At 36.3% G+C, this 15666-nt stretch overlaps 1 protein-coding gene across 3 annotated transcripts in view; it reads left to right on the top strand.

Annotated features, from left to right (window-relative positions):
- Nucleotides 1-15666, top strand: part of Tbc1d4 (TBC1 domain family member 4) — a 190991-nt gene that overhangs the window by 171406 nt on the left and 3919 nt on the right. For all 3 annotated transcript variants that reach the window (XM_046449458.2, XM_046449459.2, XM_046449460.2), the window contains 5 exons: nucleotides 2526-2684; nucleotides 5599-5843; nucleotides 8747-8906; nucleotides 11605-11774; nucleotides 14564-14740. In XM_046449458.2, the coding sequence (XP_046305414.1) occupies nucleotides 2526-2684; nucleotides 5599-5843; nucleotides 8747-8906; nucleotides 11605-11774; nucleotides 14564-14740 (911 nt within the window). The remainder of the gene's footprint in view (nucleotides 1-2525; nucleotides 2685-5598; nucleotides 5844-8746; nucleotides 8907-11604; nucleotides 11775-14563; nucleotides 14741-15666) is intronic.

Below are 15666 nucleotides of genomic sequence, written 5' to 3' on the forward strand. Positions count from 1 at the left end.
TTTTCATTGACTGCATTATTAGGGAGAGAAAAATAGTGGTTAATGAATGGGTGTGCACTACAGATCTCACCATTCTTTGGTATGACTTCTAAAGATGTTTTTAAATAGGCGGGGGTATAGGTAAAACACTTGCCTAGTTTATATAAGACCCTGGGTTCAGTCCCCAGCACTGCAAGAATAAATAAAATAAGCATGTTTAGGAGTGCTCATCTTTGAATTCCTTATAGATGTAGTTGAAACTGTACCCAAAGCCTTCATAAACTCTTTCCTCCATTTCTCCAGTCTCATTCTTCGCCTCTCCCTGCCTTCTATACATAAGTCCCTCAGAGAGGTAGAACTGCTTTGGGTGATGGTATGTCCCAAGCTAGTCCTTGTGTGGAATGTTTCAGTCCTCCCCAGACTAGGTCTTCCTTATCTCTCTTCCTTCTCCCCTCTTCTCATCTCCATTTTATCCATTCTCTCTTCTTTCCTCTGCCCCTCTCAGGACCTTCACATCTCTTCCTGAAGTGATAGCTGCCCATACTCTTAGCCGAATCCTGTTCTCCCCTCAGGCCTCAAATATCATTTCCTCAGAGCACCATCCTTGCCTTACCTCCAAAATAAAGTAGTTTTGATTTATTATTCTTTCTCATGATCAGTGTATATACCATAGTTTGTAATGTTTTTTTTTTTTTTGTGTGTGTGTGTGTGTGTTTATTGTTTTTCTTACCCTGTCACTACCCACATAGCACCCAAACAGTATTTTTCACAAGTTATTTACTGAATGAATGGGTGGATGAGACTAATTTTCCTGAGAATGGGTTTATTCATTTCTCAGGGTGATAAGGTATCCTCAAGGCCACGCTCTATACTCCATTACATACTGGATGCTGTTTTGCCAAAGTGTGTAAGGTTTTTTTTTTTTTTTTTTTTGGTAATTTTTTTGTTGTATGGGTAGTTAAAACAGCCAGCAACCAAGAACTATTAGTGATTGATTTAGTGGGCTAATGAAAGTCACCCTCTAAGACTGACATGTTATATGCTGTCATTCATTCATTCCCAAATATGTCAGTAACAAGGTCCAAGAATATAAGATGAAAGTATATTTCTATTCCCAAGGAGTTCACCATCAATGTTGGGAAGTATACAAATATACAGTATAAAGCTAACTGTAATTCAATATGGCAATGTTGCAATATGAATGGTGTGTGAAAAGGAAATGACTATGTGGCTTAGAGATGTTAGGGAGGGCTTCAACGGAAAAAGTGATATTCCGGATCATCTATAAAGAAGAACAGAAATAGTTGAGGCCATCGAGAGAGAGAGAGAGAGAGAGAGAGAGAGAGAGAGAGAGAAAACGAGCGCGTGCACTAGCTTAAAATTCCATAAAGGCAATAGCAGGAGCTAGAAATTGGGAAAGTGAAAATAACCACAAACTTCTAGTGTTTGTCAGGGAATGGGGCTAAATGGGGCTAAAAAGGAGAGCTTGGAGCCTGTGGAGGGCCTCTTAAAGCAGGTCGGCAGCACCCTCTGGGCAGCAATGCTTTCAGCTTTTGCAAACACTGGTGTTGCAGTCAGAGGAGATTGCTGTTGTCAAACCTTCCCTTAACCAGCTGGAGCTCAGGGGCCCATTCAGATTATTCTATTTGAAATAAAAACTCTCGATGTGGGAAATAAAAAGTTGGCTTCCCTGTACAGAACTGAATCCTGTCCCTCCCATACTTACTTCATGTGAAACAAAAACATAGTTGTAGTATTCTTTGAACTGCTTGTGATACACTTTGGTTTTCAGGCATGAATGAGTCAAAGTTTCATTATATGTACTCAGTATTTTTTTATCGAAGGCTGAGTGACATTCTTGGTTGCCTCGGGGATGCCCTCATCTTGTGTTTACTATTTTTTATTATTTTATGATTACATACCATGATATTTAATTCTTTTTTGCAAAGTTACTTGTGGATGAAAAATAGAAAAATTGTAATATGAGGATTAACGTCTGTGGCTATCTTTGAGCTACATAAAAAGTAGAAATAGGCAGTAATACATTTTTGGATTTCAGAATTTGGCTGTTGAAGCCAGACTTTCAGAGTGCTGATTCTGTGCCATCCCTTATTAGCTGTGGGAACTCAGGCAAATTGCATAATCTCCCACCTCAGCATTTCTGGGTGTAAAGTGGGAATAATAGTGGTTACCTACTTCTTAGGGTTGTTCTCTGAGTGCACATATGAGACTTGGTGGCTAACACCCTCAGTAGAATCTTTAATTAGGTGCTCAGTGTTGCCCAATGATTGTCATCGTGGCCCCGGTTGTTATTTGAAGACTTTTGTTCATGAGACATCAGGAGCTATAGGATAACACTTGTCAAACAGTGGTTCAGGCAGTACATTATACCACGTAACTGTGACCTGGGTTGATAAGCAATCCAGTCCAGCTGCCTATTTTCAAGAATTAAATAGTTCTTTGACTGCAAGTTAGCAACTTGATTTCAGAGTTAAAAGCCTGACCTTTTTCATTTTTATTTTTTTTAAATATCTCTGTGATTGTAGGAGTTCCCAAAAGTCGACGAGGTGAGATTTGGCAGTTCCTGGCTTTGCAATATCGCCTGAGACACAGGTTGCCTAACAAGCACCAACCCCCAGACACATCCTATAAAGAACTTCTGAAGCGGCTCACCGCCCAGCAGCATGCTATCCTTGTGGATTTGGGTATGTGCATCATGTTGATTGTAATTAACAAAAGAGAGCAGGTTTGGGGCTTTATTTGTTTGTTGGTATCAGCAGAACTGCAGACCTTCCTCTCTGGGGTAAGTTAGCCTTAAATCTGATGGAAGACACCATAAATGCCTGAGTCTAAAATGAAGTTTTCATCCCAAAACTTGCCCTCTGAAAAAGGTACTGTAAAGAGTGGTCTCTGTGTTTTGAATAACTGACTTTTAGGATAGATAATTATATCTTAATCAGTGCTGGTTTCAAAATAGGTTAAAAGAGGACCAAAAAAATTTAGCAAAGTTGTACCCTCGACCTATGGCTGAAAGCGAGCCTGTAGTTATCACTTTAAAAAGTAATATAGAGGACTGGGGATGTGAGTCAGAGTATACAGCACTTGCCCAGTATGCTCCTGGGATTGATTCAAGCCCTTGATTCAAGCCCCAGCACTTCAAAAAACAAACAATACAGGGGTTGCCTGTCTATAACCTCAGGAGTGATTGGATGGCATTTGATAAGACCGCAAGTGGACAGCTCAGAGGGCAGAAAAATAGGCCCAGCCTGTTTCTTTATAAGGAAGATGGAGGGAGCCACTGTCCACATCCCAGGGACAAAAAATATCAATACAATAAATGGTTATGCTGTAGGCATCATGGATACCTACCTCTCAGATGGATGAAAAATTAAGTTACTAATGAAAGAATGGGTACTTATGACCTGAGGGAGGATTTCCAGTGACGGCATCATAAAGCAATCTTTTTAATGCTGAATTTCAAATAATTTATGAAAAATAAAATCCAATGATTTAAAATATCATATTGTCTCTCCTTTCCCTAAATTAACATGTTTTGTGTATTTTATTTAAAAATATCTAAATATTGTCCATTGGTGTTTGACTATTTCATCTGTACTCCTAAAAGGTGATTATTGCCATTGGCCAGAAATGTTAGTTGAGCTCATGAGGTAAACAGGGGATTACCTTATATTTGGGGTCATTTCATATTAGGGCATATAAAAAAAAATCACTGGCTAAAATCTAGTTTTTACCTCTGTTCCTTTTGGATGACAAACAGCTTTTCTTGGGGAAGGGCCCAGCTTAATTAAATACTTTCTGAGCCCAGTAGAATTAAAATGGAAATTTTATAGAAACACTAAAAACTTGAGTTCTTGTTTTGATTCTACCACTAACTGTGGTCCTAGATTGCTTTGCTTCTGAGTTGCAATTTGCTCTTGTTAAATGGGGGCATGAACTAGGCAATCCCTGGGATCCCTTGCAGAGCTGTAGTTCCGGGACGATATGTTGGTGATGAGAAATAGGATTGAGGTGTTGCAATCAGGGTTAGTCAAGATTTGCTAGCAAAGAGGGAGATGAGATCAGGTAACAAGGAAAGGCTGACAAATATGGAGCTGGACTCAGCTTCTTGGATAGTGTATTTTTTAGTTTTTGTTTGCAAAAATGTTAAGTGAGAGAGTAAAATGATAATTTGAAAAATTGCTTATTTCGCTCTACTTGTAGCCATCTGTGTTTCTGCAGCATATTTTTGTTATTTTCCCATTTCTTCTCCTTACTCTGCAGAATTAATCTTATCAGTTCCTGGAAAAAAAAAATCACTTTTAAGCATATGTAGTAGAAAACATGTAAAAAATCTGACATTCTTGCAAATTCTAACTGACTTGAGTAATCATTTCACAAGGAAGCTAGTAACATCCCCTTCATTTTTGTGGCATAAGACAAGTCCCAAAGCAGCATGTACAGTTTTGGTAGAGAAGATGGGTCTGTTTTAGTACCTGGCACCAGCTCTTTAGTGACTGTGTTTGTTTGCTAACTGGTGTTTCTGTGCTAATTTTTACCCAGAGTTAAATTTGGAGGGAATTTATTTGAAATCAGCTCTACCCTTTTTTTTTTTTAGAGGCAAAAAAAAACAATATTTTATAATAATAAAAGGATCAGTTCATTTGGAATTCATAACAATCATGAATGTGTGTACTTTTTTTTTCTCCCTTTCTCTTTATTTTTTTTAATTGTTATTGTTGGTTGTTCAAAACATTACATAGTTCTTGATATATCATACCCTTTATGCTCTACCCTTTATGCTCCTTGTCCTCCTCAGATATATATATATATATATATATATATATATATATATATATATATATATATATATATATATATAAAACATAGATATGGATATAGCCATATATCTTTTTTGGAGATAGTGAAAAAAGAAAAGGGATCTTCATGGTTCATGAAGGCATTTTAAGAAACACAGAACAAAGGATATTTTAAAAAGAAATATTTCCCAAATGACAAACTGAATATAAAGTGAAACAAAACCACAAAGCCCTTCCAATATTAAAATTATAAGAAAAGCAGCAATAAATGTGTTTATGACTACTAAAATTTTAAAATTTATTTTTCTCCCTCTTGGTGCTTGGGGATTGAACCAAAGCCTCTTGTACATGCTAGGCAAGCACTCTGTCACTGGGCTAATCTTCCAGTTGTAGAATTTCCTTTCCAATAATATGATCCTTCTTATATAAGTTCTGACTTCAGTTAGAGGGTGGTTTTTATGTGAATTTAGAATTTGTCCTGATTTATAGTCAGAATACATTTTGAGTTCTATTCTCTGGCAATCTCTCCTGGATATGTTGTTTGTTTGGGGATTTCATTGTATCCTGTTGTTTGGTGGAAGGAATGCTGGTTAGTGTAAAATGTTTGCCCCTGTACCATATATGTGGAGGTGGGATGGGAGGCTGGCAGGTACAAGTTGGGGCTTGAAACAAAGAGAGAAATTATGAGATGAAAATTCCAAGTGGCTGTCACCAGTTTGGGAGGGTGCTCATTTGTTCCTGAAGTTCACCAATTTGCATTTACACTCTGGTCTCCTCTAAGAGGTATTCTCTTTCTTTGCAGGAAGGACATTTCCTACTCACCCCTACTTTTCTGTACAGCTTGGGGCGGGGCAGCTGTCACTCTTTAACCTCCTAAAGGCCTACTCTTTGCTGGACAGTGAAGTGGGCTACTGTCAGGGGATCAGCTTTGTGGCTGGAGTCCTGCTTCTGCACATGAGTGAAGAGCAAGCCTTTGAGATGCTGAAGTTCCTCATGTATGACCTAGGCTTCCGCAAGCAGTACAGACCTGACATGATGTCGCTACAGGTGAGGCTGTGGTTCTTCACAAGGAGTGCAGGAGGCAGGAGGCTGTCACCAGAAATCTTGGTCTTCTAAATTACAGTTCAGATTTAAACAAGTTTGGTCCCATTGTCTTAAGAGTGTGGGATTTTGGATTTTGCTAAGTACCCAATTACTTAACACTGCCTATGGGGAGTGCTCACCAGGATACATAATTACCGTGATTTGATTCCTGGTTGAAGACTATTCATAGGTCTGTTTAATAATGACTATGCAGTATTTTATTTTTTACTTTATTTTGAAAATAAATGTTATATTGGATGGGATGCATTGACATCATTGTGAGGAATTAAATAGCTCTGATTTTCAGAGACAGCAGTTTGGTAGCTATCATTAGAGTTCCAAAGAATGGAAGGTACCTGTGAGTAGTGTTTGATTTTGGTCCAAAGATGGAAACATGGCTGTTGGTTTTAAAATACAATGATTTTTCCATTTAAAAATTCCTCATTGAGCTGGAGATGTATCTCAGTGGTCTATCTCAATGGTAGAATGCTTGCCTACCATGCATAGGACCCTGGGTTCAATTCCCAGAAACACACACACACACACACACACTCATCAATTTGACATGACAAACGTCCATGTACATAGGATTTATACATTAACTTAATAAAGCATATAGTTACCAAGAAATATTTTATGTCTCTAATTTTGAAATTGTAGATGTTTAAAAATCTTTGATGATAGCCAGGCACTGTGGCTCACACCTGTAATCCCAGCGACTTGGGAGACTGAGGCAGAAGGATCCCAAGTTCAAAGCCAGCCTCAGCAACTTAGTGAGACCCTGTCTCAAAATGAAAACTTAGAAAAGGGTTGGGAATATGGCCCAAGGGTTAAGTGCCCCTGTGTTCAATCCCTGGTATCCACTCTTCCCCAATCAAAAAAAAAAAAAAATCATTGATGGCAGCATCCTAGGCTACAAAATCAGGGACCTCAGGAGAGTAGACCTTTATGCTTTATAAAGTGGGATGTAGCACTTTTTCACTTTCTAGAGCAGGAAGTGAGTGGTTTTGGTCCAATCAAGACTTTCACAAGTATGCATAAATGCCTGCCGCAGTGGGTCAGTATTCTGTTAACAGGATTTCTGATTTCTTTCTTCACTGTTGGTGTGCTGGGACACTCCTGGCTTTTTCAACTTTAAATGTCTATATTTTATCACATTGTGTTTCTACTTATTTTGTAAAGTCTGTGGTCTCTTTTTCTATCTTCTCTCCCCTACCTATCTCTCTGCCTTTCTCCCTCTAGTTCTAATTCTTCCATCTGAAGATCTGCCTTGCTATCAATAAAGTAGAGTTGAAGTTATTTGTTTTTAGCAAGTAGGAGTTTATTATCAGGGCTTTCTTTGAAGGAAGCTTGAATGTTCACCTTATCTGCCCAAATATACCTTGATATTCTCAACTCCAAGTTTAGAAAGTAGAAGGAAATAAGTAGATCATTGACCATGACTTATTGAGAGAATATTCTCATTTTTTTATGTCTCACAGTGGCTTGGATTTATTTATTTATAATAATCTCATTTAAAAAGATCTTTTATGTTTGACTCCAGCTAAGCTGCTTATTTTATAGTTATGACTTCCTGTGGCTCTTTGATTTCTTCCTTTGACAGCTTGTGTGGAAACTTAGTTTTCAAAGATATATCAATGTTAATGTCAGTCACCTAATTAAAACTTCCTATTTCCCCACTGAACAAATCTATATGTTTATAGAACCAATAATGTTAATATAAGTAACAAATACTTTTTCCCTTTATAAGCTTATATCAGACCAAGTAATTCACAGATAGTTAACAACCTAATTATGCAACTTAAATAGCTAGATTATTATTAATTATATTGTGTATCAAAAGTGTGTATCAGGAGAAACATAAGAGTCAAACATAACTGGCTGTATTTATATATAGTATTTTATGACTTTTTTTTCCCAAATAAGTCACCTTACTTTTAGTTTTGTACTCGGGAAACTACTGTTGAATTTATGGTGTAATTGGTTATTTGTATTTTCATAGAGCTACCTATGTAGGGTGATACTTGAAGAATTTCTTCTAAAGAAACTCTACTAGATTTAATAAAATATTACATACCCTTCACAAAATATTAAACTTTTATAACTGATCAAGAAATCTCAGTATTTTTTTTAACTCTGTGGATCGAAATTTAAATTAAAGTACAATATATTGTTATTGCTATAACTTTGGCAATATAGACATAGAGCTTTTTTTTTTTTTTTAGTTCTTATATGATGTCTTCATAATGTTCTTGAAATGCCAGTAATCAACTTGGTGGCCAAATGAAATAATTTCTTTTAATTCTGGAAGCATTCAGAAACAACTGCACTAACTATTTTAATCTCATGAAAAATATGTTGCTTAAATAATTTGGGTATTAGAAGAAACACCTAAAGCTTCTGGCCCCAGGACATTTTAAACTTCTGCTGTATCACAGCAGCACAGGATGTCATAAATCAGATGCTGAGCCCAGCAAATAGAGGCAATTCTTTGTTTCTACACTGAACATCGTAGATATCTTAAAATGGGTGCTTTTTTGGAACTGGCCCGAAATTAGAAGACTTTCTATGGAAATTCAAAGCCAGAACAGTTCTGATTAAATTACATAAGCAATTCCATGTTTGTAAATGATCCCTAAGACCTTGCTCAAGACATTTATATGGACTTATAGTAACTTGTTTTATGAACCTCAGTAACATGAACTTGGACTTGAATATCAACTTAAATTGAAAAAAATAAAGTCATACTCATTTTTATTATTTATTGAATATATGTGAATTGTTATGAAATATTAAAGTATTAAAATTCCAATGTACACTAAGATAAATGCATAATATTTAATTTTTCTTCTCCAAATTAACTTTAGATTCAAATGTACCAGCTGTCCAGGCTCCTTCATGACTACCACAGAGATCTCTACAATCATCTTGAAGAAAATGAAATCAGCCCCAGTCTTTATGCTGCTCCCTGGTTTCTCACACTCTTTGCCTCTCAATTTCCATTAGGATTTGTAGCCAGAGTTTTTGGTAAGAGATACTTGCAACCTAACGAGACAGTGCTATTTATTCTAGGTAATATCCTTCTAGCCATGTGATGCCTTGAATATTTTATCATGTGTTATACAGGATAGCACATTGCTACACTATTGTTTGGAGAAACTTTGTCTTTCTCCAATCATAGTGTTCAGCACTAGGCGGGAGAGGGAGACAGTGTGACATGATTTATGCTCCCTTTGGGGGCCGTTAAATCTAGTCACAGGTCTTTAGTTTGGTTTATCTATTGTATGAAAAGCCAAAAAATAAAACAACTATTCACTAGAGGTTTGTTCTAATGATGTTGTTAGGATCTTGGTAGCCTCAGAAAGGGCTTACACAATTTTTACGTTCTGTTCATCTGTTTAGAAGCCATCATCAAGTAGTCAGTACTTGTTCATGGCTGTGCTTTTGCTAGATTGGAGCTTTTTTGTCAAATTGTGAGTATTGATACAATTGTAGGTCATTACTATCATTTTGGAAAAAGAAGAAGAATAGATAGAATTCATTGAAATTTATCAGGATATTACAAATAACATGGGAAAAATGCTATTTGGAGAAACTTTGGTTTTGAAGGCATAGGTGTAGTGTGTATACATATACCAGATTATAATTCTTTGTGTCTTTCTTTGCAGGGGGCTATGGTTTTAAAAGTTAAGCACTATGTTAGTGGGAATGCAACCTATAGACAGAGTTTAGCGAGAGGGAGAAATCAGATTGTACTAAGTCAGATAGTCACCGGATTTCTCTTGTTTATTGAACATACATGGTTGCTTTTCTCCAGTGAAGTGTACTCTGGAGTTTGGGTTCCTATTAATGGGTCTTTAGAAATCCTTTTATGTATGCATTTCTCAGAAATATATAAAATCCCTTTGTATATGTATTTCTATGTCAAGTTGAAATAGTGTTTCAGGCCATCTCTTCGACTTGCCCTTGGAAGCTTGCCATCAGAGCTCAAGAACCAAGTGTCCCCAGTAGTCTTGCTTCTTGTTATGAGATCCTGATGGGAGTTGTCAGCTGGACAATTGTTGCTCAATTCTTTTCTTTGAATTTAGTAGAAAATAGAGACTGTCAGGAAGGGAAAGATGTGTGAGCAAGAAGAGGGACCACATTTTTTTCTTTCACAGTTCCTTCCTTTTAAAAAATTTTTTAAAAATTTGTTTTAATTAGTTATACATGACACTAGAATGCATTTATGCACTTTGACATATCATACATAGATGGGATATAATGTCTCATTTTTCTGAATGTACATGTTGCAGAATCATATTGGCCATGTAGTCACTATATACATACAGTAATAATGTCTGTTTCATTCTACTGTCTTTCCTATCCCCACATCCTCTCCCCTCCCTTCCCATCACTTCCCTCTACCTAATCTAAGGTAAAGCTGTTCTTCCTAGTGCCCCCCGACCTTATTGTGAATTAGCATCTGCATATTAGAGAAAACATTCAGCCTTTGGTTTGGTGGGATTGGCTTATTTACTTAGCATGATATTCTCCAACTCCAACCATTTACTGGCAAATTCTATAATTTTACTCTTTTTTTAAAGCTGAGTGATATCCATTGAGTATATATACCACATTTTCTTTATCCATTCATCTATTGAGGGGCATCTAGGTTGGTTCCATAGTCTAGCTATTGTGAATTGAGCTGCTATAAACATTGATGTGACTGAGTCACTATAGTATGCTGTTTTTAAGTCCTTTGGGTATAAACCAAGGAGTGGTTATGCTGGGTCAAATGGTGGTTCCATTCCCAATTTTCTGAGGAATCTCCATACTGCTTTCCATAGTGGCTGCACCAATTTGCAGTCCCACCAGCAATGTATGAGTGTGTCTTTCCCCCCACATCCTTGCCAACATTTATTGTTGCCTGTATTCTTGATGATTGCCATTCTGACAGGAGTGAGATGAAATCCTAGAGTAGTTTTGATTTGCATTTCTCTAATTGCTAGAGATGTTGTATACTTTTTCATATATTTGTTGATCAGTTGTATTTCTTCTTCAGTGAAGTGTCTGTTCAGTTCACAGTTCCTTCTTTTTAAAAAGACTTTGTGTTGTATATTATTGATAAAATAATGGCATATATTGAGAAATATATTTATACAAATGTATTTTCTGTTTTTCAAAACTATTGCATGTTTGCATTTGCAAGGAAGCAGAATTTGGAGTAAGGGTAACTTTTCTGATTTAGATTATAATTTTGTTATTAGTTTTGATTTTTCTTTTAAGGTTTTTAAATTTTTTTGATCTCATATAGATTTAATTATATATTAACTGTCTCATTTACTTTTTATTATAAGATCTTGAGTAGTAATAATTGGCTGTGTTGATTTGCTTTTATGTTCTGTTGTGAAAAAAAATCTAAATATCAGTTGAAAGTGTCTAGTCTCATTAATTTGCTGTTAAAAATTATAAAAAACACATAGACACACAGATATATAATTTTTCCTGTGTTCCCCTAGCTTTATCTGAGATTCCTAATAAGTAAGGGGAATAGTCACACATCTGTCTGTTTTAGCCATATTATTATTATTTTTAAAATTAGGTGTTTTTGACCAGTTTTCTTTTGCAAAATATTCTCTGGTTATGCTGAAATAATAAAACGAATACCTTTAGCACAAAGAATATGCCTTTGATAATAGTGAATGAATAATTTCAGTCATGAAATTATCATCTCTTCTTTTAGATATTATTTTTCTTCAGGGAACTGAAGTGATATTCAAGGTTGCACTCAGCCTTTTGAGTAGCCAAGAGACTCTTATAATGGAGTGTGAAAACTTTGAAAACATTGTTGAATTCCTTAAGAACACGCTACCTGATATGAATACCTCTGAGATGGAAAAAATTATTACCCAGGTATGACTTGAATGATAATAATAAGATTATATAGCAGTTTCTCTGCTGATTATATGGTAAATGCTTTAGCATACAAGTACAGTTTTGCTTGACAGGTATGTTTTTTAACTTTGATCAGATATATTTTATTTAGAAATTATGCTATTGTGAAATTTTTATATTGTGACATTGTTTATCTGGCTGTGCACAGGAGATGTGATTTACATAATGTAAATCAGAGTGTTATATAATGGGTTTTTCAGGAATACTTTTCATTGAAACTGAAAATAGAACTCACAGTCAGGAAGATCTGAGAATAAAATGAGATCCCCTTGCCTTTGTATTTTTAATTTTGTTGTAAAATATACAAGGAGGTCATAATGCAGGTGTGCAGATTTTGAAATTAGAAAGTATTGGGTTTGCACCATCTTCTAGCTTTTTTTTCTCCAAGAAATGTTTTTTGCTGACATTATTATCTATTAGTTGGTCTCCCATTAGTTGTGTGGCTTGCAAATATCACCCTAATCTTCAGAACCCTAGTTTTCTCTCAGTTCCAAAATGGGTCAGTACTGACCTAAGAAGTTTTGTGAAACTTCTCCCTCTGATGATTCAGACAAAGGAAGCATTTATAGAGGTGTGGGTGGCTTAAGGGAATCCAGCATCTGTGTTCAGGTGCCCAGGAACTATAAGCAGAGGGAAGCTGTTCCTCCCTGGTGCTGGGGGGGGCATGTGAAGGATATAAGGTGTTACCAGAATCAGTGGGAGCCAGAAATGTGAAGGAGGGGATCCTTTCAGTTATTGTGCTCTTAGTAAACTAAGTAGGACAGGGTTAGAAAAGAAGGACCTGTACCCTTCTGATCTCCGGCTAGCACCTCCCATTGACCAAGCTCAACCAGAAACCAGCCAGAAAGGAATTGTGGGGCATGTGGTTCACAGGAGTCTGCCTCCTGGTGCATAGTAGAGGGGATGAGAAAGAGAAGGGATCCGAAAAGCAAATGGAAAGTAATCTGCACACCATGTATCTAGTCCCTGGCTCTTCATAGGGACCTGGTGAGTGAGTGCTAGTTATACACTGATGCTGTTCAGATGAAGTGAACAAACTAAAGACTAGATTTGTATAACGTACAGTAATGCTTTGTGAGCATTGATAAAGTTTACTACTTTTCTGGAAGCACTTGGGATAGCGGAAAGAAGACAAGAGTTTAGAGAAGAGAAAGTAAGTTTGAGATTTGTTTTGGTGACTCACCACATAATAGTCATTTTGAGGAATGACAGCCTCTCTGAGTCTCAGCTTCCCTACAAAAAGGGAAGAACAATAATCAAATCCTATTATGTCTTCATAGTATAAGTTAAAGTATTTTATATACTATAATGTGAACTCCTGTTATCACATATAAGATTATCTTTCCATTGCATGGAACCTAAACCACAAGCAGAACATTCTGTAAATATCCAATAATAGTTCTTTATTTGTTAAGATACTCTAAGTGGAGAAGGGTAGCTTTTATTTACGTATTTACTTATTATTTGAAAATATTTTTTGACTGGCAAGCAGTCAGAGATTATGCTTTTGGGATTTGAAATCAGATATTACCTCAGTTAACGAGGAGGTCTAGGGGTGTAGCTCAGTGGTAGAGTGCTTGCCTAGCATGTGCAAGACTCTGGGTTCAATCCCCAACACTACCAATAAAAACAAAACAAAAAGCTAAAGAGGGAATTGCTTGGTTTTATATATTACTACCAGGAATTGTGAGTTAGAATTTATAGGCAGATGATTTTGGATTTGATGTTAGAGAGAGCTGCCTAACAATTAGAATTGATTATTGGAATGAACTGCTGGTATTGGAGGAGATCTTGATGAGCTTTATTTATGAACACTGTAGAAAAAAAGTATTAGATGTTTTTCCACATCAGTCAATACATATCCATATGACCACTTTTAGTGGTCATGTAATAAATAGTCCAGTGTATCTTCACCTGCTAGGCAAGGAAGAGCATGCCTGTTTGTGAGGAAGATAAGTTAGTCTAGAAACCCCTTATATAAAATTCTAATATTGAAGTATCTTTTAATAGTAGTAGGATAAGTCATATTTTCCTGAATGGTAGCTGCGGCCTCACTCACTCCAGCTGCCTCCAGTTAGTCTACACCAGGGAGGGTCATTTGTCCTCTAACTTCTAAGCAGATAGTCTTCCTATTTGGTGATAATCTGGGAGAATATCAGCATCTCTAGTTAAACCTTACAGCTCTGGACAGTGCTCAGGGTGTGTGTTTTTGAGGTTTCTCTTTGTGATATAATATATAAATGATTCCCCAGAGGCTCACATGGAAACCATTTATTAAAGACCTCTCTGCCCCATTGACAAATACATTAGAAATGCTTTTGTTCTCTGTAGTATAGAAATACACTATTCAATTTTGCTTACTAATTAGCAGCAGTTATCTCTAACATAATTACTCAATAACTGATGTTGTTTATCTGGTATACTACATTTCAGAAGACAGTTTCTAGATTATAAATATCTTCGTTGCAAAATACCCTTGGACATTAATTTATTCTAATGACTCTGTCTCATCAGAATGTTTCAGTTGTATAAAAATATTCTGTGTTCTTATATAACAGTCCAATCTATATCCAATTTATTCCTGCATTGATAGTCACACCTATTTTTCCCTTTTGTGTGTTTTAATGTTCTTCATTAATAAGCATTTGGAAGTAACATGAAGTATGCCAGTACAGAGATCATAGCTTATATCATATAATATCATAATCTTTTGAAGGCCAGACTAACCTCTGGTGTTTCTGTGGCAGGTGTTTGAGATGGATATTTCTAAACAGTTACATGCCTATGAGGTGGAATATCACGTCCTGCAGGATGAGCTTCAGGAATCTTCATATACCTGTGAGGATAATGAACCTATAGAGAAACTGGAGAGGGCCAATAGCCAACTGAAAAGACAGAACATGGATCTACTAGAAAAATTACAGGTAAAGAGAGAAACATTTGACCAAAGAAGTGCATGAATGCATCCTGCATGCACAGAAACTATACTGGGAATAATAGGGTTGTATATGTGGATCCAGCCACTGCTAAGGGCTCATGTATCAGATTGTGTTCAAGTACCCTGGGAGTATGAATGTACTTATGGATTTAAATATCACTTGGAAGAGGAAAAAAATGCACACCCCCCAAATGGTGGAATGGCAATTCAAAACAGAATATGGTTAAATTCTTATTGAATATTAGACACATTTGGCTAAGATCAAGGGAAAAAGAACTGAATAGGAGACATTGGGAAAGCTTGAGCTGGTTCTTTGAAGCAGGAAGTGAAGAGGGCATTTACACTGGGCCCCCAGGGAGTGGCACCAATAGGGAGGATGTGGCAGAGCACAGAGTTAGCTTGGTATTAATTTATGAGTTACATTGGGAGAGGTGAGGTAAATATGATGGAGGCTGAGGTGTAGGTGACTTTTCATGTCAAATCTAAGAGCATGGCTTTAAATCTTGTTAAGAGAGAACTCTTTCAATGTTTTTGAGTCATATATTAGAAAGAAGAACCTGAAAATCTTTTTTTTTTTTTTTTTTTTTTTTTAAGAATCTGAAAATCTTGATAGAGACAGATTAGGATGGGGAGAATGTAGGGAGGCCAACTAGAAGACATTTTCAAAAATCTGATTGGGGATGATAATTATTATCTAGAGTAAAACAGAAAGGGGCAGAGAAGGAGACTTTTGGAGTGAACTGAATAAAAACATGTAACACATAGTTCCTGCCATCTAGGAGTTTACAATTACTTGAGAATATGAAATATCAAATATTTATCTATAAATACATATTACAAATGCAATAGACACTTTATTATAAAGTAGTATTCTGCGTCTGCGGTTAGTATGATGTGTGCTCTGTGTTCATG

Source organism: Marmota monax, unplaced genomic scaffold (assembly GCF_021218885.2).
Source record: "Marmota monax isolate L192 unplaced genomic scaffold, Marmota_monax_Labrador192_F-V1.1 WCK01_AAM20220418_F8-fsc00137, whole genome shotgun sequence".
Taxonomy (NCBI): Eukaryota; Metazoa; Chordata; class Mammalia; order Rodentia; family Sciuridae; genus Marmota; species Marmota monax.